Genomic DNA, 22389 nt, shown 5'->3' with positions numbered 1-22389 from the left:
GCTTGCTCCCACTGCCACTACAGTCAGACATTTTGGGCAGGGGCTGTGTCTGAGCCACCTGTCCATTTACATAGCCCTGGCAGGTACTCAAGTTGTTGAAGGTGGTTGCGAGGGGCACGTTGGCCTGGGCTTCCAGGCCTCCTGCCCCCTCCTTCACCTCCACCCCTCACCCCAGGCCCCAGAGCTGCACCACACACCGTTGCTGAAGGCCACCACCAGCCAGACAGTGTCAGTAGCACGGGCATGCCTATCAAAGACGCAGCGCGGCTGCTCCAAGGAGAACGTGGTGGTCGTGACCTTGCCTTCCAGGTCCCAGGCCGTTATCTGCGGCGTGTAGGGGATCAACTCTGTGGCCATGGGGGACAAGGGTGAGTAGTGGCGGCCACAGAGATAAGAGTGAAGGACTGCTGTCTCTAGGGGCTGCCTCTCACAATTGGGGTGGGGGGGTGGGTTCCCAGGGTCTGAACACTCCAGCAGGCACCCCAGCCCCTAGGCCTGGGCAGGCCCACCCATCCCGTGACCCCACTCACCCAGGCTCCTAATGGCCCTCAGCCAGCTCAGCACCAGGATCAGCAGCCACGGGTGGGGCTGTGTCTGGGGGAGCCCCATACCGGCCAGCCAGCACCCAGCCTTCTTGCACATCCACAGCCTGGGCGGGGCCGCGTAGTGATTCTCAGGGGCTACCCACCCCCACCCCAGAAGAGCTGGTTAGTGAGGCTGCCAGGCTGGCTCAGGGCTGGAAAGACTTGTAACTGCAAATGCCCGCCGCCCCCTGCCCCCAACCAGCCCGGCCCACCACGGGCAGCAGGCGTGGCCAGTGCTCTCGTGTGGGGCAGGCCAGTGCCAGGCCCCACCACCCGGCCTGAAGGAGAGGGGCCGCTGGATCTCCAGGTGCCAACCCGGCCACCCCAGCATCCCAGAGTAAATGTTCAGACACCGGCCCCATCAGGCCTCCCAGCCCTGGCGAGGAGGGGCCAGCCTCTGGCAACATTGGTCAGGGCTGCGTGCCTGAGATTCCTGTGCCCCAGGTGCCAGGAGCCTCCCTCAGGCCTCCTATCCCCACCCAGGGAGTGGGGAGCAGGGTGTGTGGGGCGGGGGCAGGGGAGCAGGGAGCAGCCCCAACCTGCCCAGCTCCAGCCCCATCACGAGGCCACACCACTCCCCTCTTGGCCAGCCTCAGTTCCTCAGTTCCCTTGTCCAAAGAAGCTGGACTCAGAGAAATGTCGGCAGAGTCCTTAACAGCTGATAGCCTTCCACTTACATTATTCCTTTTGGTTCTATATTTTATTGAAATATAATAAACATATCATAAAATACCCTTTTAAAGTGAGCAATTCAGTGGTTATTAGTATATTTCAAGGTTGTACAACCATCACCACTATACAAAACATTTTCATCACCCCAAGAAACCCGATACCCACCCTCTCCTAACTTCTGGCAACCACTAACCTCCTTCCTGTCTCTGTGGATTTGCCTCTTCTGGGCATTTCATATACATGGAAATCACACACTATGTCGCCTTGTGTGCCTGGCTTCTTTCACTTAGCGTTGATTTCAAGGTTCATCGATGTTGTAGCCAAGTATCAGAACTCCATTCCTTTTTATGGCTGAATAGCATTCCATTGTACAGATATCCCACATTTTATTCATTCATCAGTTTATGGATACATTCATTCAACACATGAATGTTTATTCTTCATCAGCAACTTTATGGCTATTATGAATAATACTGCTATGAATGTTCACGTACAGTTTGTGTGTAGGCGTATTTTAAATTCTCTTGGGTCTATACCTAGGAGCGGACTTGCTAGGTCATATGGTAACTCTTGGAGCCCTGGTGGTGCAGTGGTTAAGAGCCCGGCTGCTAACCAAAAGGTCGGAAGTTCCAATCCACCAGCTGTTCCCTGGAAACCTTATGGGGCAATTCTACTCTATCCTATAGGGTTGCTATGAGTTGGCATCAACTTGATGCCAACGGGTTTTTTTTTTTTTTTAAATGGTAACTCTACTTTTTGAAGAACTGCCAAACTGGTTCCCATAGTTACTGCATTTAATATTTCCACCAGTAGTGTATATGGGTTCCATTTCTCCACATACTCACTGACACATTTTATTGTCCATCTTTTTGATTGCAGCCTTCTTAGTTACCGCTTCTGTAACAGAAATACCACAAGTGGATGGCTTTAACAGAGCAATTTATTCTCTCTCAGTCTTGGAGGCTAGAAATCCAAATTCACGATGCCAGCTCCAGGGGAAGGCTTTCTCTGTCAGCTCCGGGGGAAGGTCCTTGTCATGAATCTTCCCCTGGTCTAAAAGCTTCTCAGCAAGGGACCCCACGTCCAAAGGATGTGCTCTGCTCTCAGCTCTGCTTCCTTGGTGGTAGGAAATCCCCGTCTCTCTGCTCATTTCTCTTATTTGTATCTCAAGAGACTGACTTAAGACAAAACCCAATCTTGCAGATTGAGTCCTCCCTCATTAACGTCACATAGGCAGGATTTACAACACATAGGAAAATCACATTAGATGACAAAATGGTGGACAATCACACAATACTGGGAATCACAGTCTAACCAAGTTGACACATATTTTTCGGGGACACAACTCAATCCATAACACCATCCTAGTGGGCATGAGGTGGTATCTCATTGTGGTTATGATTTGCATTTCGCTGATTACTGATGTTGAGCATTTTTTCACGTGCTTGTTGCCCATTTTGTATATCTTCTTTGGAGAAATGTCTATTCAGACCCTTTGCCCATGTTTCCGCCTGTTTTTTAATTGGGTGTCTTGCTGAATTGCAAGAGTTCTTTATATATTCTGGATACTAGAGCCCTGGTGGCAGTGGTTAAGAGCCCAGCTGCTAACCAAAAGACTGGCAGTTTGAATCCACAAGCCGCTCACTGGAAACCCTACGGGGCAGTTCTACTCTGTCCTATAGGGTTGCTATGAGTTGGAATCAACTCGATGGCTACGGGTTATGTGTTTTAGACTCTTATCAGATACATAACTTGCAAACCTTTTCTCCCATCCAAATTTTCAGTATATTTTAATGGCTCCCAGCCTTCAAGTCCCCCACTCTTGCGCTCTGGGAGGCAGTATGAGCTCTCAGATTTGGAAACAAACAGGTTTGGAGTAAGGCTGGGCTGAGGTGCTGGGGTTCTCTACCAAGACCTCCCCTGCCCTTTACCCCAGGACCAACTTACCCACTAGGCCACAATGCCTATAGCCTGTAATACTTTCAGGCCCACAAAAATGTTTTCTTTTAAAATCAGGAAAAAAATGAACTTCTAGACAGAAGAAAATGTTTCACCTAATATTATATAATATTAATATATTCATCTTTATACCAACGTGTTATAATTTTTTTTTTTTTTTAATGGAGAAGAGGGCTCACCGAGGCAAAAGCACCTCTGGCCCACAACAGTCATAATGCGGCCTTATCTGTCCCTCCAGCCCCAGGTCTGAACCCTTCTTCTCAGGCAGAGCAAGGTCTCGACCCTGCCCTGTTGGTGACTGGGAGTACTGGTGGCTGGCCCTCCTTTTAAGAGGGTCCAGCAGAATGAGAACTTTGAGGATGGAGCCAGGATCAATCCTGGCCCAGATTTCAGTCCTAGCCCTACCACCTAACTAGTCTGTGACCTGGAATTAACCACCGTGCCCTTCAACCTCATTTTCCTCATCTGTAAAATGGAGACAATAGCGCCTGCTCTATGTTAACAACATTTTGTAAACCAGAACCATGGGGAGTAAGTATGGGGGCTGTTCTGGAATGGCAGGATATGGCAGAGTTGTTGGCCTGAACCCTGGAAGGAGAATTAAGACAGTGGGGGTACTGTGGATGCAGTATAGGTCAGTGCCAGGGGCTGTCCCTCACCCTGACCTCAGCTTCTTCATTTATCAAATGGGGGTTGAACAGGCAGCCTGTGGGAACCCTTCCTGCTCTTGATGTTCTGTCTGCAGTGGGGGTGACTGCTGCAGGACAGCTGTGTGCCAGCCTGCCCACTTGGGGTCTGATCATACACACACACACACACACGCAACACACACAGTCTCTCCACTGACAAACATACCAGGGCCTGCTCACTTTGGCTACTGGGCATTTATTGCAAACAGAAAATATGAGGTATGAAAAGCTTACCCAGAACCCATGCCCACCCCTGGCTAGGGATGGGGCAATCTCTATTTACCCTGCACCAGGCTCCGAGCACTGTGGGCCCAAAGCAGCCCTCTGGATGACAGAGGGGCCCCATGCACTGAGGTAGCTGCATCTTACACCCCCTCTTCAAGTACAACTCTCCAGGGTTGCCCAATTCCCACAAGGATCCACACCCAAAGGGGAGGAAGAAGGGAGACAGGCAGGGAGGCATAGCCTGGCATCAGGGGAGCATGCCCAGTGCCTGAACAAGCATTCTAGCCTCTTGGGCAAGGCACCTTCCTGCCTGCTCATCCCAGCCAGCAATGGGGGAATGGGCAGCCGCCAGAAGAAGTATGGCGGGGCGGGGCAGGCCAGGCTGGCGGGTCACTACTGCTCCAGGCAGTCCTCGGTCACCCCTTGGGCAGCCAGCTCAGCCAGCACGTTCTGCAGGTAGTTAGGGTCGGGGTAGCCGTGGCCTGTCACATTGCGGTCCATCTCTGTCTTGTGGTGGATCTCATTCCATACTACTGTGTCAGTCTCGCCTGTGGTGCTGGATGTCCCTACTGTGAAGATAAGTCGCCTCTTCCAGGCCACCTTCAGGAGCTCCAGGACCTGCCCGTGGAGGAGGAGAAGAAGGAAGAGAGGGAGGGAGGGCCAGATGAACAAGTGCCCAGCCTGAGCCTTCATGTCCTCACCCTGGGGACAGGAGATGGAAGGCAGCAGGGTGGGAGCATCCCACCGCCCCTCAAGCCTCTGCCTGCAGCCTCCTCTCCTGAAACTGGTTCAAGTTTCCCCAATGACAAAGACACCGCAGCACCCAGCCACCAAATGCCAGCTGTGTGTAGGTACAGTGCTGGGGCTGGGCCTTTCTCCTCTCCATGAGGCTCAACCCCAGTGACATCATCACAGTCCCTGGGCATTAAATACCATCTAGGGGGTCCCCTGGTCTCTAGCTCCAGCCTCAAACCCCCTGGAACTAGTAACTGCCTACCAGATATCCCAACAGGATCTCACACTCAACCTGTTCAAGACACAACTCTTGGTTCAACCCACACCACCCCTACCCCAACTCCACCCCACCTCAGAAAATGGCACCACCATCAACTCAGATGCTCCAGCCCCAAACCAGGAGCCACTCTTGATTCTTCCCTGCTTCCAAAATCCACCGTGGATGAGCTCCCTTCTCTACATCCTCGGTCAAATCCAGGCCTCGCTGGCCTGTCCCATTCTTACCGCTTGCTCTGCCTGCACTCTTGGCCATCTGTCCACTCTCCACAGCAGCCAGTTTTGTTTTAAAGCTAAAAGTAGAGGCTCCTACTCCTCTACTGCCCTTCCCACCCCGCCACCCCCCGCACCCCACCCCCGCCATGGCTTCACACAGCACTTAGAATAAAACCCAAATACTTGGCACTTGGGGGCCTACTGGCCCTGCCCTCTCTCTCTTCACACCCACCAGGCTTTAGCCCCCAACTTTCCTCTGGTTCTTCACACATTCCTGGCCCAATCCCATAGCAAAGACTCCACATCAGCTGTTTTCTCTGCCTGCAATGTTCTTCCCTGGACTTTTCATAGCTAGAACCTCCCCACTCAGGTCAGGCGCAGCCCTCACTCCTCAGGCACGCCCGACCACCCTCCTTCCCTATCACGTCATGCTATTCTGACTTGATGAAGAGCACGGGACCCCATCCAACAGGCTGCTGAAGATTCTCTCTCCTCCTCACTAGAGCCCCTTGTCAAGTTCAAGTATCTCTTTGTTATGGATTCAATTGTGTCCCCAAAAACCATAAGTTAATGTCCTAAGCCCTGGTACCTGGGACTTTGTTTGGAAATAAGTAAGGTCTTTGAAGATGGTATCAGTTAAGTTAACATGCGGTCCTACTAGAATAGGGTGAGTCCTAATCTAGTCTGAGCAACTCCTTATAAAAGTGGAGAAGAAACAGAGAGACAGAAAGGGACAGTGGCCGTGTGCAGATGCATCTAAAAGCCAAGAAACCCCAAGTAGCTGGAAAAGACAAAGAAGTATCTTCCCCTAGAGTGGAAGAGAGAGACAGCCTTGCAGTTGCCCTGAGTCTGGACTCATGGCCTCCACAAGTGAGATAATACATTTCTATTGGTGGAGACTAATACACTCTCCCTGTACCCCGGCACCCAGGGATGCCTAATACACAGCAGCTGGGAAGAAACGCTGGCAGGGTGGCAAACATCCCAGGCCAGCCCTCGGGCTCATCCTCACGTTACAGTAAAGAGGGTGAGCCAGAGGCAGAGCTGGGTGCGGCAACCAGGCAAACCCCTCCCGCACCCCAGACTACTTTGCACTCTGCACAAGCAACTAGCACAGTCCACCTTCCAGGAGACAGCAGTCCACTCTGGCCCACTAACCAGAGGCGAGTTCCCGCTTGCCACCAGCAGATGGCAGGGACTTACCTTACGGCCTTGGGGATTGTCCGGAAGATAGCACTGGCGGGGAAACCCTCTGGCGGTGAATGGCTTTCCAGGGTTGGGATGTTCGGGGCCCTGCAAGAGAAGCACGAAACCAGCAATAGAAGGGACTGAAGAGAGCCTCCCCAAATTGTGGTCCAGCTGTGGGGGTGTGCAGGACACGGAAGCCCAGCCCCGGCCCTCAACTTCCTGGCTGGGGCCTATTCTTGCACTAAAGGGACCAAACAAACCCCCATCTTAAATCCCAGCCCTTCACAGACTCCACATAAACCTCACCTCCCACCCACAGCTACCATTCCTGGTGAGACTGGGAGCCCTTCAGAGGCTAGGACAACTCTCTCCTCGTTCTTAGCATCCTCCTGGGTGCTGGACTCTTTGGACTGACTGGAGGACCCTCCTTAATGGTGCCCACACACCAGCACCCAGAACACCATCCCTCCCTGTCAGGCTGCTCCTAGGTCAAGAAACAGGCATCTTGAGTGTAGGTTATACCCACAGTCAATATACTCCAGCTGAGGGGTATGACAGCAACAAGGCAGTCCTCCCTGGAGGTCCATTCAAGTGACTACCCCTCCCCAACCAGTAACTGTTGGCTGCTGGACTAACACAAACTCCTACAGAAGGTTCCTTACAGTCGAGGCAGGAGGTGGGTCACCTAAGTAAAGACTATTCCCCCCGACCACCATGGGGCCACTGGGGCTCTGAAACCAACCAGACAGATCTTGCACAGGTTCTTCTGGGGAGTGCCAGACCCTCCTCCTCCTGAAATGGAGGAAAGTCTGCCTACGCGTCCTCTGAATGCCAGCTCAGTTATAAGCAGCACCCACAGCGCAGGGAAGGAAACCTGGGGCAAAACTGGAAGGCAACACCCAGCCCCGAAGGGGGCTCATTGGGTGTGGGTTTTCTGACTAAAAATGTGACTGCAGAAACCGACAAGGGAAGGAAGTAATAACCAGAGAGACAGGACTGTGCCCCCTGGTGAACAGACTGACCACAGCATGTTCTCTGATGAGTCTGGGAGAGACTGAAAGTTGAAAAATGAGATCTGGAACTTTCGAATTCCAATTAAACCAGGGAGGAAGAAGGAGCTATCACAGATAGGGAGAGGAAACAATAAGCAAAGGCTGAAGGCTCTGCTCACCTAAGAGTTTCTTGGAGATAAAGTAGTGCTGGGAAAAAACACCAAATACTGGAGAAAACTGAGGAAGTTAACACCCTCAAAAACCACAATGCCACAACAAAATATTACAAGATACACAGAGAATGGAGAAACAATGGCCCATCCAAATAAACAAGACAAACAGTGAAAGTACATCTAAGGATGACCAAATAATGAAAAAAATGGGAGAATATAATACAACAATATTAAACATAATTAAAGAACTAAGGAAAAACATAGACAAAGAGCTTAAATAAGAAAAACAATGCAAGAACAAAATGATCTAAAAAAAAGGAGATATTGCTACTGAAAGGGACAATAACTGAACTGAGAAACACAACAGAAAGACCTACGAACAGACTTAAACAGGCAAAAGAATGAATGAGCGAATTATTAGAGGATAAAATAGTTAAAATTACAGATGCTGAAGAGCAACAAGAACGGAGGTTAAGTCCAGTACAAGCAGATGGAGCCTGGCTACCACCTATGACTGCTCTGACCGGGATCACAACAGAGGGTCCTGGACAGAGATGGAGAAAAGTACAGAACAAAATTCTAACTCACAAAAAAAGACCAGACTCACTAGCCTGACAGAGACTGGAGAAAACCCCGAGAGTACGGTCCCTGGACACCCTTTTAGCTCAGTAATGAAGTCACTCCCGAGGTTCACCCTTCAGCCGAAGATTAGACAGCCCCATATAACAAAATGAGACTAATGGGACACAACAGTCCAGGGACAAGAACTAGAAGACAGGAGGGAACAGGAAAGCTGGTAATAGGGAACCCAACACTGAAAAGGGACAGTGTAGATGATATGTCGTGGTGTTGTTAACCACTGTCATAAAACAATATATATACTAACTGTTTAATGAGTAACTATTTGTTCTGTAACCTTCATCTAAAGTACAAAAAAAAAAAAAAGAGTGGAAGCTAAGAAGGCCAAGCACAGTTTGATGGAATTATGAGACAAAAGCAAGAGAACTAATATATGCATCATGGGAATTCCAGGAGATGAGAGAAAAGGATAGAAAGAATATCTGCATAAATAATGACACAAAATTTCCCCAATCTAACAAAGAACATGAATCTACAAATCCAAGAAGCGCAAAGAACTCCAAGCAGGATAAACCCAAAGAGATCAACACCAAGACACACCACAGCTACCAAGACACATCATAGCTAGGCTCTCAAAAATTAAAGATAAAAAGAGAATTCTGAAAGGAGTGAGGGAGAAGCAGTCACATACAAAGGAGTCCCACTAAGATTAAGTGCCAATTTTTCCTCAGAAACATTGGAGGCCAGAAGGCAATGGAATAATAGATTTAAAATGCTGAAAGAAAACAACTGCCAACCAAGAATACTATACCCAGTGAAACTATCCTTCAAGAATGAAGGTGAAATTAAAACATTCCCAGACAAATAGAAGCTGAGAAAGTTCATATCTACCAGACCAGCCCTACAAAGAATACTAATGGGAATTCTGTAGATTGAAGGGAAAAGACACTAGAAAATAATTCAAAGCTATGCATAAAAAGAAATATCCCTAATAAACGGGAATGTATGGACAAGTATAAGGGCTGGTAATAAGGAATTCATTCTTGATAATTCTAAATGCTTTGTCCTTCACCTTCTTTAATAACAAATATATAAAAGGCAAGGATAAAATTATGTTACATGAAATATAAAGATACAATTAGTGATAACAACAACGGGGCGGGGCAGTATAGATATAGAACTTTTTGAATGTTACCAAAGTTAAGTTGTTACTAACTTACCCTAGAATGTTACAAATACAAGCTCTTAAATGTAATACTTAGGGTAACCACTAAGAAAATATATTAAATAAATAAATAAAAGGAAAAAAGGAACCAAAAAGGCTCACTACAATAAACCAACAAAACACAAAAGCATGCAGTACTAAAACAAAAAAGACAAAGAAGGCTTAAGGTACACAAATAACAAAATGGCAGAAGTCACTTCTTATCAGTAATTACAGTCAATGTAAATGGACTATATGCTCCAATCAAAAGGCAGAGAGTGGCAGAATGGATTAAAAAAACATGATCCAACGATACACTGTTTATTAGAAACAAACCTTAAACCCAAAGACACAAATAGGTTGAAAGAATGGAAAAAAATGTTCCATGCAAATAATAACCACAAGAGAGTTGGAGTGGCAATCTTAATATCAGACAAAGTAGACTTTAAGACAAAATCTGTCAGAAAAGATTGGATATATAGTGATAAAAGGGTCAATTAATCAAGAAGATTTAACAATTATATATATATGCACCCAACATTGGGACACCCAAATATATAAAGCAAAACTGATAGAACTGAAGGGAGAAACAGCTACTACTACAGTAATAGTGGAAGACTTCAATACATCACTTTCAATATTGGAAAGAACATCTAGAAAGAAGATCAACAAGGAAACAGAGGACCTGAACAACATTATAAACCAACTAGACTTAACAGACATATATAGAACACTTCACTCAAAAACAGCAAAATATACATTCTTACTTTAGTGCACATGGATCATTCTCTAGGATATACTACGTTTTAGGTCACAAAGCAAGTCTTGATAAATTTAAAAAGCTTGAAATCACACAAAGTATCTTCTCTGACCACAAAGGAGTGAAGATAGAAATCAGTAAAAGAAAAAGAGAAAAAACTCTGGAAAATATACAAATATATGGAAATTAAACAACACACTATTAAACTACCAATGGATCAAGGAAGAAATCATAAATTTCTTAGAGTCAAATGAATATGGAAGCACAACATACCAAAACTTACAGGATGCAGCAAAGGCAGTACTCAGAGGGAAACTTGTAGCAATAAATGCCTACATGAAAAAAGAAGAAAGATCTCAAATTAACAGCCTAACTCGACAACTACAGGAATTAGAAAGAGAAGAGCAAACTAAGCCTAAACCTACCAGAAGAAAGGAAGTAACAAAGATCAGAGCAGAAATAAATAAAATAGAAAAACGACAGAGTGAACCAATAAAACCAGAAGTTGGTTCTTTGAAAAGATTAATAAAATCGACAAGCCTTCAGCTAGAAAGATAAACAAGAGAAAGGATGCAAGTAACCAAAATAAAAAATGAAACAGGGGACATTAACAACTGACCCGAGAGAAATAAAGAGAATTATGACAGAATACTATAAACAACACCTGTGTGGTATCAAACTGGATAACCTAGACAAAACGGACAAATTCTTAGAAGCACACAATCTACCCAAAGCGACTCAAGAAGAAATAGAAAGTCTCCACAGACCCATAACAAGTGAAGAGATCAAATCAGTGATCAAAAACCTCCCAACCAAAAAAAAAGTCCTGGACCAGATGGCTTCATGGGGGAATTCTATCAAACATTTAGACAACTGACACCAATACTGTTTAAACTCTTCCAAAAGATAGAGAAGGAAAGAATATTCCCTTCCTGAGGCGAATTCTTCAAAGATTAGACTGGACTATGGGACATAAAATGATACTTGTGAAGAGTGTGCTTCTTAACTCAAGTAGATACATGAGACTAAACGGGCAGCTCCTGTCCAGATGCAAGATGAGAAGGCAGACAGGGTCAGGAGCTGGCTGAATGGACACGGGAAATCCGGGTGGAAAGGAGGAGTGTGCTGTCCCAGTATAGGGAGAGCAACTAGGGTCACATAACAATGTATGTATAAATTTTTGTATGAGAGACTAACTTGAATTGTAAACCTTCACTTAAAGCACAATAATAATAAAAAAAGAATACTCCCTAATTCATTCTATGAAGCAAACATAACAATGATACTCAAACCAGACAAAAACACCACAAGAAAACTACAGGCCAGTATCTCTTATAAATATAGATGGAAAATCCTCAATAAAATATGAGCAAACAGAATCCAACAGTATATTAATGGAGTCATACACCATGACCAAGTGGGATTAATTTCAGGAATGTAGGAATGGTTCAACATTAGAAACTTAATGTAATACACCACATCAATAGAACAAAGGAAAAGAGCCACATGATCATCTCTTATGTATGCAGAAAAACCATCTGATAAAATCCAACACCCTTTCTTGATGAAAACTCTAAAGAAGACTGGAATAGAAGGGAGATTCCTCAATATGATTCAGGTCATATATAAAAAGCCAACAGCCAATGTTATACTGGAAAGACTGAGAGCTTTCCCCTTGAAACTGGGAACAAGACAAGAGTGCCCACTCTCACCACTTCCATTCAATATTTTATTAGAAGTCCTAGCCAGAGAAACAGACAAGAAATAAAAGGTATCCAGATTGGAAAAGAAGTAAGATTGTCTCTATTCACAGATGATATGAGCCTATATAGAGAAAATCCCAGAGAGTCCACAAGAAAACTTCTAGAGCTAGTAGAAGAAATTAGCAAAGTTACAGGGTACAAGGTCAACAAATAATAATCAGTTGGGTTTCTATACACCAGCAATAAGAAATCTGAAAGGGAAATTAGAGAAACAATTCCATTTACAACAGCATCTAAGAGAAGACCTAGGAATAAATCTAATCAGGGACACTGTAAAAATGGTGTGGCAGAGACATATGATCTCTTCTAACTTCATGAGGCAGGGAGAGAATCACCATCAGCAACAGCCCAAGGTTGATTCCTACAAAGCAAGATCAGACATACCTCCTCTCCAACCTTTTTACCGATTCTGACACCAGTCATCCTTCCCACGACACTCTCTACTTCTCTGCTGGGTTCAATAATTTGTTGCAATGGCCACCCAGAACTCACAGACAAAACTCACAATTATGGGGTTTATTAAGGAAGTAAGAGGTTACAATTCAGAATCAGGAATGACTCAAGATACAATTCTTCGGTCAGGGCAGCTTCTCAGCCGTGCCCACAGGCAGGCCTCTCTCTGGTCCTTGGCCTCTTGAGCTGGCCTAGCCCCTGCCCTGCTCGGACAAGTGTTACAAAGCTCTTTAGCTCCACTGATAAGTGCCCAGAGGCATCCCACTCTGTCAGCAAGCCTCAGCCCGAAGGCGCTCAGCTCTCTTGCTGGGTTGGCAAGCCTAGCTCCACCAACAAGTGCCCAGACACACCCCACTTTGCCAGCAAACCCCCTGCCCAAAGGCACTGAGCTCTACTGCTCCATGTGTTGGCCAACCTAGTGCTGCCAACTGCCCGTAGGCACCCCATTGTGCCAGCAAGCCTCCTGCCTGAAGGCAGTCAACTTTCTCGCTCCATAGGCCATGAAGCCTACTGCGCCATCTCCTGGTCCTGCTGCAGCCATTTCTCTGCTGCTGATTCTCACCGTCTCTCTCATCTCTAGTGTTACAGCTCTTTCTCACTCTGTCTCCAGGGTCTAGGAGGTTCTCAGCACAGGGATCCCAGGTCCAAAGGACATACTCCACTCCTAGCTCTTCTCTCTTGGTGGTAGTGAGGTGCCCCCATCCACCTCTGGGATGGTTCATTTTACACCTGGCAAGATGACAAAACTGACCAATCCCTTGTTAGGGTTCCATACACCTTATTTGCATTGTCCCACCAACACAAGGGTGTCATGCACCTTACTTGCATTATCAAAAGCTATCCAATCACCTTGGTGGGCCACAAGCACTTTGTTTGCATAATCCCACCCAGTCATTTGGTGGGAGTGACAGACCACAGTGAGAAAAGCCATATAAAAGTGCACTGCAGAGATGCAGGACTTATACAATGAAAACTATAAAATACTACCAAAGAGATTAAAGAAGACTTAAATAAATGGAAAGATAGTCAATGTTCATGGATTGGAAGACTTAATATTGTTAAGATGTCAATAGTACCCAAAGCGATCTACAGATTCAACGCAATCCCGATCAAAATTCAAATAGCCTTCTTAACAGAACTAGAAAAACCAATCCTCAACATTATATGGAATGGCAAGAGGCCACAAATTGCTAAAACAATGTTGAAAGAGAGGAAAAACGTAGGAAGACTCATACTTCCTGAGTTTAAAATATACTATACAGCTATAGTAATCAAAACAGCCTGGTACTGGTGTAACAACAGACACACAGAACAATGGAATAGTATTGAGAGTCCAGAAATAAACCCATACATCTATGTTCAACTGATTTTTGACAAGACTGTTAAGTCCATTTGATAGGGAAAGAAGAGTCTCTTTAATAAATGGTGCTGGGAAAATCGGATTTCCACGTGCAAAAAAATGAAAACAGGATCCATGCCTCACACCATAAACACAAACAAATTCAAAATGGACTAAGGACCTAAATGTGCAAGCTAAAACCATAAAATTCTTAGAAGAACAAGCAGGGGCAACACTGTCAGGCCTAGCTTTCAACAATGGATTTATCTAATATAATAACAAAAGCACAAATAGCAAAAGACAAAATAAATAAATGGGACCTCATAAAAATTAAATACTTTTGTTCATACAAAGACTTCACCAAAAAAGTGTGAAGACAAGCTACCGACTGGGAGAATATCTTTGGGAACCATACATCCGGCAAGAATCTAATAACCAATAAGTTGTTCACAACTTAACAACAAAAAGACAAATAATCTAATCATAAAATGAGCAAAGGACTGAATTGTGTCCCCCCAAAATATCTGTCAACCTGGCTAGGTCATGTTTCCCAGTACTGTATGACTGTCTACCATTTTGTCATCTGATGTGATTTCCCTATGTGTTATAAATTCTATCACTACGATATAATAAAATGGATTAGCAGCAGTTATATATATTGATGAAATCTACTAGATAGTGTCTTAAGCCAAACTCTTTTGAGATAATAAAAGGGAGAAGCGAGTAGACAGACTTAGGGACCTCACACCACCAAGAATGAAGAGGAGTGCAGGTCCTTTGGACCCAGGGTCCCTGTGCTGAGAAGCTCCTTGACCAGTGGAAGACTGATGACAAGGACCTTTCTCCAGAGGTAAGAGAAAACCTCCCCCTGGAGCCGATGCCCTGAATTTGGACTTGTAGCCTACTAGACTGTGGGAGAATAAATTTCTCTTTGTTGAAGCCATTCACTTGTCCTATTTCTGTTATAGTAGCACTAGATGATTAAGACAGACTTGAATAGACATTTCACCAAAAGGACATTCAAATGGCCACCAAACACATGAAAAGATGCTCACCATCACCAGCCCTCAGAGAGATGCAAATCAAAACCACAATGAGATACCATTTCACTCCCACTAGGATGGCTAAGATAAAAAAAAAGAAAATAACAAATGTTGGCAAGAATGTGGAGAAACTGGATCCCTTATCCATTGCTGGTGAGAATGCAGAATGGTACAGCCATTGTGGAAAGCAGTGTGGCAGTTCATAGAACAACCGTATGACCCAGCAATTCCACTCCTAGGTATATACCCAAAAAACTTTAAAGCAGAGACCAAAAGACTTGTACACCAATGTTCATTGCAGCACTATTCACAACAGGCAACAGGTGGAAACAACCTAAATGCTCATCAACAGATAAATGGATAAACAAAATGTGGTACATACATACAATGGAATACTCCTCGGCCAGTAGAAGAAATGAAGTCTTGATACGTGCTACAATATGGATGGAGATGGAAGACATTATGCTGAGTGAAGTCAATCACAAAAGGACAAATATTGTATGACCTCACTTATATAAAAAGATAAGAAAAGGCAAATGTATAGAGACCAAAGTTTATTAGTGAGAGAGACAGGGGAGGAGGGGGGTTAACGGTGATGGAAAAATTACACTGATTAAGGGTAAGGTTGTACAGCAGATTATTTTAATTGCTGTAAATAAGTTGCACACCTGTAAAAAGCTGAATGGGCAAGTGTGACACATATTTACAATGACAAAAAAAAAAAAAGAGTACTGTTGAGGATGCTTATGTGGCTCCAGAATACCTCAAGGGATTTGGTTCCTTGGTTTGGAGGTTTAGCGTTATGGTTTCATGGGACATCCCAGTTAATTGGCCTAATAATGTATTTAGTGCTTCTGTTCTACCTCCTAGCTCACTGCATAGTGCCAGGGGTCTTAAAAGCTTGCAAGTGGCCATCCAAGCCACAACAACTGGTCTCTATTCATCTGGAGCAACAGAGGAAGGAGAGTCAGGAATAGAAGGAGGAAATGGAATGTGTGGTTAATTGCCACCATAAACAACTGCCTCCTTTGCCATGAGACCAGAAGAACTGGATGGTGCCCAGCTACCATTACTGAACATTTTGATCAAAGATTCAAGATAGAAGAATCCTCATCAAAAGGGGGAAAATGCAGAACAGAATTTCAAATTCCCATGGACTCTAGACCTTCTGGAGCCACGGAGGGTGGATGAACCCCTGAAAATACTGCCTTGAGATAATTTTTAAATCTTAAACCAAAAATATCCCCTTAAGTAATCTGAAAACCAAGCAATAGTTTAGCTTAACTAGTAAAAAATGCCTGCCTGAAGCATGATGCTCTTTTAAGAACTACTACATAGAATCAAATTGACAATAGCAACTAGATAGGTCAGATAGGAACCTTAGCGGACAGTGAGTTTGTTAATGGGGAGGAACAACTCAAAAAAGGAGGGTAAGAATGGTTGCACAACTTGAAGAATGTAATCAATGTTACGCCCTGCTAATGGCACATCCTCACCCCATGCTCTGCCGTCTGGAAGGGTCCCTCAATGCCCACCATGCACGTGGACTCCCCCGTTATCCATGCAGCATTCTTACTGCTTATCTGCTTGGTCTTCTGCCCAATACAAGTCCAGCTAATATGTCTCCTCCTCCAGGAAGCCTTCCTTGGCTCAGGAAAGACTGGTGCCATCTCTGCTTTCACATCCCCTGTGAGCTTGCCCCTATCCCAAGTACTATCACCTCCTGGCCCAGGCTTAGGGAGAACTGGGAGCCTGAGCCTGGGCACATGGGGCTCCTCAAAGCCATCCAGGGGGTAGACTGCTGGGAGAGGGCATGGAAGGAGGAGTGCCTGGGAGGGACTGATTTCAGAGAGGCCCAAGGAGGCTCCTCTGGTGCTGGGGTTGCCCTTACCTGTATGCCATGAGGAATGTTGTAAACTATGAGTATTGTCCCGCAATCTTCATGGCCAGGGAGGGATGCCTGGAACGTGAACACCTCCATCTTCCCCCGGGGCTGGGTTCCAGTTTTCTCTCCGTAGATGGTTTTGCAGGAAGGACACTGTAAGCTTCCATCCTGAAACAAGGCAGATGGCAACAGACTGAGCTGCTGGGCTCCGAGAGAACTGGACAGTCACAGTCTCGTTGGGGGTATGAGGCCAACAAAGAAGCGGGTTAGCCACAATCCCACAGCAAGTTCCTGGCAGGCCTCCCCTCACAGAAATGCCACTTCCCACAGCTGGCCTGTCAAGATGGACTTTTCACCAAAAACTCACTATGCAATTTTCAGTAAAGGGGCGAGATATCAGGTAGGAAAATTAGGTTTAAGCAAATGCCTCCACAGTCTAATGAGTTTAAAATCAAACAGAAAATCCTGTGGTGGATCTCCTGTTGATGAGGCACCCTGGCTGGTACAGGACAGCACAGGGACACTGCAGCAGGCCGTGCCTGGCCAGAAGTGCTGCCGTGTGACTTGGTTCTCGTCGTCCCCCCAATCTCTGTCCATTCCGGCTCAATTCCACTAAAGGAAGAGCAGCCAGACGCCAGCTACTGAGGGCCTGAATGGACTCTTTCCATGTGAAACAGCGTAGGGCTGAGTCCACTGTACTTGGTAGCCTGGCTCTCCCATTCCCAGCTGGATGACCCTGGGCACTTTTCCCTTTCAGAGACTGTTTCCTCATCAGTCCAGTGCCTGCTTCAGAGAGAAGTTGTATCATGTGGGACTGTATATAGGAAGCACTTGTTGCAGGTAATCAACAGGTGGCAGAGGCCACGATGGTGCTCTGCTGCTGAGAGTGTTCAGGAATCTAGAGGGCTGGAGTAACCAGCCCAGTTGGTCCCCGTTCCTGAGGACTGGGGCAGGCTGAGGAAAGTCAGCTGGGCCTAGAGGAAGGTTTCCAAGCTAGCTCTATGCCCATGACTGTTTTTTGCCAAAGGGGCGATCCCACCCTTGCCCATCCACAGCCTCCTGGTGGCTGACACCCACTCTCCTGCAGGGCAACGCTGTGCAGACATCATAGGGCTGGCTCCGAGCATGCCCAGTGCCCTCCGGGAGATGCCCATGCCTGAAGGTAGGGGCTACTGCCAGGTTCCCCAGCTCCCCATCCCCCGCCCAGGCTGGCTGTGTGGGCACCTTGTTCCCATTGCAGTACATGGCCAGCAGGCAGAGCAGGTGGAAGGCATGGCTGCACTTGGTGAGACGGCCCACAGCCATGGGCCCAATGGTTTTGCTGTCAGTCACATCGCTGTACCCAGACACCAGAGACAGTTTCTCCATACAGATGATGCAGTCCTAGAGAGAGACCACACAGGGCATGCTTACCAACGGCCTGTTACATAGGAAAAGACCTTCATCTGCTGAAATGCTAGAATTACAGTGAAAGAGAGCTGTTGGTTCTGGGGGCTGACAAGACAAAAGAGTCCCCCAGGATCTGTGCCCTCAAGAGGGTTCACCAGAACAGAAAAGACAACAGATGACACAGCTTGGTGGCAGGTATGATAAAAAACCAGGGCTGGAACAATAGTGGAAACAGGCAAACAGGAAAGAGGACAGCAGGCTCCACAAGGGAGAGGCCCTTTTACAGGGGAAGAAGGAACTTGTAGGTGGACAAGCATGGGGTCAGGCATTCCAGGCAGAGGGAAGAGAACGTCTGGAAGCTCAGAAGCATGGAAGAGAAAATAGTGGGGTGGGGTGGCACCTAAAGGGTACAGGGGGACTGAGGCATAAGAAATGAGACAAGAGGTAGGAGAGAACCAGATCCTGGAAGGTTCTTCTGGCTGCCATGCTCAGGAGTTGGGCTTTATCTTGTAAGCCATGGGCCCTGCTGAGGGTCTGAAGCAGGGACAAGTATCATGACCATATCTTGTGTTGGCTGTGTTGAGGGGACTGGAGGCAAAACAGCCCAGCTGTACCTGATGAGCACAGAAGGAAAGGCAGGAGAGGACGGAGACAGACAAGAGCTGTGGGGCAGAAGGACAGACAGAACTTGGTGAGGGGACAGGACGTCTGAGGAAGGCTTTAGGTCTCTGTCCAAACCTTTACTAATCTGATTCAACTTCTCTCATGTACTTGACTTGCAGGAGAAAGAGGCCAACAGAGAGTCCTAGGTTCTGTGCTGGCCTGACTGACCTTGAACCCATGCCCCTACCAATTCTCTAGGACTCTGCATTCCAACTGGAGGCAAGTGGTGCTGTAGCCCAAAATGGGGCTCAGTAGAGAGAGACTAGGGTTCTACTGAAACTGTAACAGAGTTTGGCAAGCACTATTGATTACAGGAACCTTGACCGGCTCTCCCGAACAGATAGACGGGGTAGGACTGGTGCTCTGGACATGCCCATCATGCTTGTACAGAAATGTCCACCTGCAGGGGGTGGGGCAGACTCTCCCATCCCTTGTCTCCAGACCCTCGGTCCCTAGGATGGCACAGGGAGGGGGTTACACAGAGGCCCACACCAAGAGGAAGTGCTCTGCTCAGGACCACACCTTGCTAGTGGCAAAGCTAAGGCTAGAATACGGCTATCAGGAGCCATGGCCGCCCATCTTGGTAAAGTCTACCTCTTGGGGTGCTGCGAGAATAAACAAAGTGCCAGTGCATAGCCTCCAGCCCCCGGGGGCCCTTGAGTAGTTAGTGCCTTCAGTCAGAGAACAGGCTAGTGTATTCTGCTGCCGTGAGGCTAGCCCTCTTTCCCTCCATGACACGTACCTCATCTGGGGGATGTTTCAGCTCTTCGGTATAGTTTTTTATCACCTGCTCTGGCTCTGGCTTTGGAGTCCCTCCTAGGAGAGAGAAGAAGGTAAGCGATGTCCGCAGGAGTACAAGCTGGAGATGGTGATGCCAGAGAGGAAGGAGGACAGGGGAGAGGTCCAAGCTGCCAGGAGAAAACGTTAGAGAGTTAAAGACAAGGAAAGCTAGCGTGCAAGAGAAGAGAGGCTTTGCGCCAGGTGCAAATGCTCCAGAGCTCTGCCCAGCCAGCCCACCCTTTGTGGCCCAGGCCTGCCCAAGAGCCCTGGTGGGGGCAGATGAGGGGCAGGCTGAGAGCCCCATCCCAGCTCTCAGGAGCCACAACTGCTCTGCAGCCACACACCTGTGCCCAGTCGGTCAGGACACCAGGCCCAGGCTCTCTGGAATGTGCCCGAAAGAATGAAAAACAACTGCTAAGACAAACCAAATGGGAGCAGGTCCTGGCAGCATAATTTATTTAACTTTCATTATTCTTGTATGAAAACCTCAGCCAGAGAAGTTAGTTTGAGGAGTCAAACATGTACTGGGTGCCAGTATGTGAGCACCATGTGCTTGCTGACCACCCCAACAGCCCCCCGCATCCCCTGGACACGGTGGCTGAGGGTCAGGGGTAGTACCTAGAGGATGCTGGGAATGCAAGGAGAGAGGTCCAGTGGGGGCAGCTCTTGAATGGTCTTGAATTCCACACAAAAAGTCTAGACTCATTCTGAAGGCCAAGGCACCTGCCCCTCAGAACTAAGTCCTGTCTTCACTTTTGGTTTAAATGGGGCAAAATAAATTCTGGCAGGCTGGATGAGATACACCTGAAAGCCTCCTCTCACACCTGTCTCTATGGACTATGGGATCTCAGTCCTAAACCACTTGGTTCCTACGCTGAGGGATTCTGAGAAGCGGCCGAGATGCCGCAGGAAGTGCATCCTGACTGCCCCACATGTAGCTGGGGTCCCCAGACCTCCCCACAACTCCTCTTTGAGTATCCCATCTCCCTCTGTGCATGCATGTGCATGAATCTGGGAGGGCGGGGAAGTCCTACTCCAGAACCCCCCCACCCCTATTAGTGAGACAAAATCAGCACAGCCTGGGGGTTGTCAAGGCGGCAGGGGCAGCAGCAGAATCATGAGAACCGCAGCAGAGCTTATGTGGGAACCCAGGAGGGGACCAGGGAGCCTGGCACAGGCCTGAGAAAGCGACTCCAACAGCAGCTCCTCATTCCACCTCAAGATCACCATGGAGCTGATCGTCCCAGCCTTCAAGACCACAGGGGCTTCAGTTGAACACAGGCTCATGGCCAATCGCCTGGGGCTGCAAAGACTCAGAAGCCTGAGGGAGCAACAGCTGCACTTCCAGGTGACAGTTATGAGGGGAGGTGGCTTGGTGCAGCAATGAGGGTTGAAGCTGGAATCAGGGGACCTGGGGTTTAATTCTGGCTCTCCTAAGTGACCAAATTCTGTCACCTCTAAGTGTCAGTTCCTTGTCTAAAAAGTGGAAACGCAACACCTATACCAAGGCTGCAATTGTTGTAAAGGGATTAGTTGCTACTATCTGAAAGGCAGCTACAGATGTCTCTCACACTCACACTCACACACGCACGCGCGCGCGCGCACACGCACACACACACACACTCCCCACCCCCGGACCCTGACTCTGGTCACCGTGCTGAGAAAGCCAGGCCAAAACACAATGACCACTGGCACAGGGTGGCCATCCTGGTAACTGGGACGCTCTGCTTCGATTGAGGGGAGGGGCATTTTAGAAAAGCCCGGTGGCTACAGGCCACTGTCCAGATGAACCCCAAGACCCCGTCTGCCCAGATAAGCTCCTGGCCTACCTCTGGTGAGGTCCAGCTCAGCATCTCATCCCCCTGCCCCTTGCCCCAGCAGACTTTCAGCACTCTAAGTAGCTTTCCACTAGCCACATTTCTCAAAGGGGGCCAGCCAAGTGATCATCCACTCCATTAAAGGGACAGCTGGCCTGTGTTCTTCCTGGGCAAAAACCTGAGTGCTGTAGGAAGCTGCCTGCCTGCCCTGCCCACAGGTCCCATCTCTACCTCCGAGGTAGGGTAAGAAAGGAGTGTGCAGAGCCCTGGACTGGGGTGTAGATCGTCAAGTTCCACCCCGATTGCTGGGTAAGTAAAACCCTGCCCCTCCCTGGGCCTCCCTCTTCTCCCGTGGGGTGGGGGTGGATATCAGAGCAGATGATGCACACGATGTGAGGTGCCACCATTACTGCACACCAGATATTTCAGGTGCATATATCCTATTCCTTACACAACCAATCTGCTAAGCAGGTGGCACCCAGCTTATAAACGGAGAAAAATGCAGAAGATCACAAAGTATGTGATGCAGCCAAGACTGAGACCCAGGACTGGCACACCTGAAGTCCTGCTCCTTCCACAATGCCACACCCTCTCAAAGGTCACTTTGGCTTTTAGCATCTGCAAGTCTATGGCCAAATGATGGAGGCTAAGCCACAGTCAGCTTTAGAGAGATTCTAACTTCCTACCCACACAACTCTTGTTGGCACTCAGCAACACCTTCCATGGTCCTGAAATCCCTCCCTCCTGTCGAGCGGGAGGCAGGGCAGTGGTCATCAGGAAGCCCCTCTGAAGTAGCCCCACGGAGGGGATCAGATGGGGCTGGGGGCTAGGACAGCAGGACTAGATTCTGCCTGGTGTCTTTTCTGAGACACACACTAGCCCCAGTGGAAGCGGACAGAGTCGTCCCCCATCCTAAGCTGGTGGCCAGTGCAAGGCCTTGCCCCACACCTTTGTGTCTACAAAGTCACAGGGTCCTTGAGAACAAGCCCCTCATTTGAATTGTGC

At 47.6% G+C, this 22389-nt stretch overlaps 2 protein-coding genes across 3 annotated transcripts in view; both read right to left on the bottom strand.

The window, feature by feature from the left end:
* Positions 1–609, bottom strand: part of UPK3B (uroplakin 3B) — a 4023-nt gene extending 3414 nt beyond the window's left edge. The window contains exons 1-2 of the mRNA XM_004385980.1: positions 531–609; positions 191–347 (exon numbers count right to left, since the gene is read on the bottom strand). Of these exons, the coding sequence (XP_004386037.1) occupies positions 191–347; positions 531–609 (236 nt within the window). The remainder of the gene's footprint in view (positions 1–190; positions 348–530) is intronic.
* A 3913-nt stretch (positions 610–4522) lies between these two features.
* The window catches only part of DTX2 (deltex E3 ubiquitin ligase 2), a 36773-nt gene continuing 18906 nt past the window's right edge, over positions 4523–22389 (bottom strand). Inside the window, exons 5-9 of one of the 2 annotated variants that reach the window (XM_004385944.2) lie at positions 19530–19600; positions 17960–18118; positions 16742–16903; positions 6560–6649; positions 4523–4747 (exon numbers count right to left, since the gene is read on the bottom strand). In XM_004385944.2, the coding sequence (XP_004386001.1) occupies positions 4523–4747; positions 6560–6649; positions 16742–16903; positions 17960–18118; positions 19530–19600 (707 nt within the window). Of the gene's footprint in view, positions 4748–6559; positions 6650–16741; positions 16904–17959; positions 18119–19529; positions 19604–22389 lie in introns of both variants that reach the window. The other variant, XM_004385943.2, reaches the window with a different exon arrangement.

Source organism: Trichechus manatus, unplaced genomic scaffold (assembly GCF_000243295.1).
Source record: "Trichechus manatus latirostris isolate Lorelei unplaced genomic scaffold, TriManLat1.0 scaffold00151, whole genome shotgun sequence".
Taxonomy (NCBI): Eukaryota; Metazoa; Chordata; class Mammalia; order Sirenia; family Trichechidae; genus Trichechus; species Trichechus manatus.
Note: the sequence above shows the minus strand (reverse complement) of the source record. Positions and strands in the feature narration are given on the sequence as shown.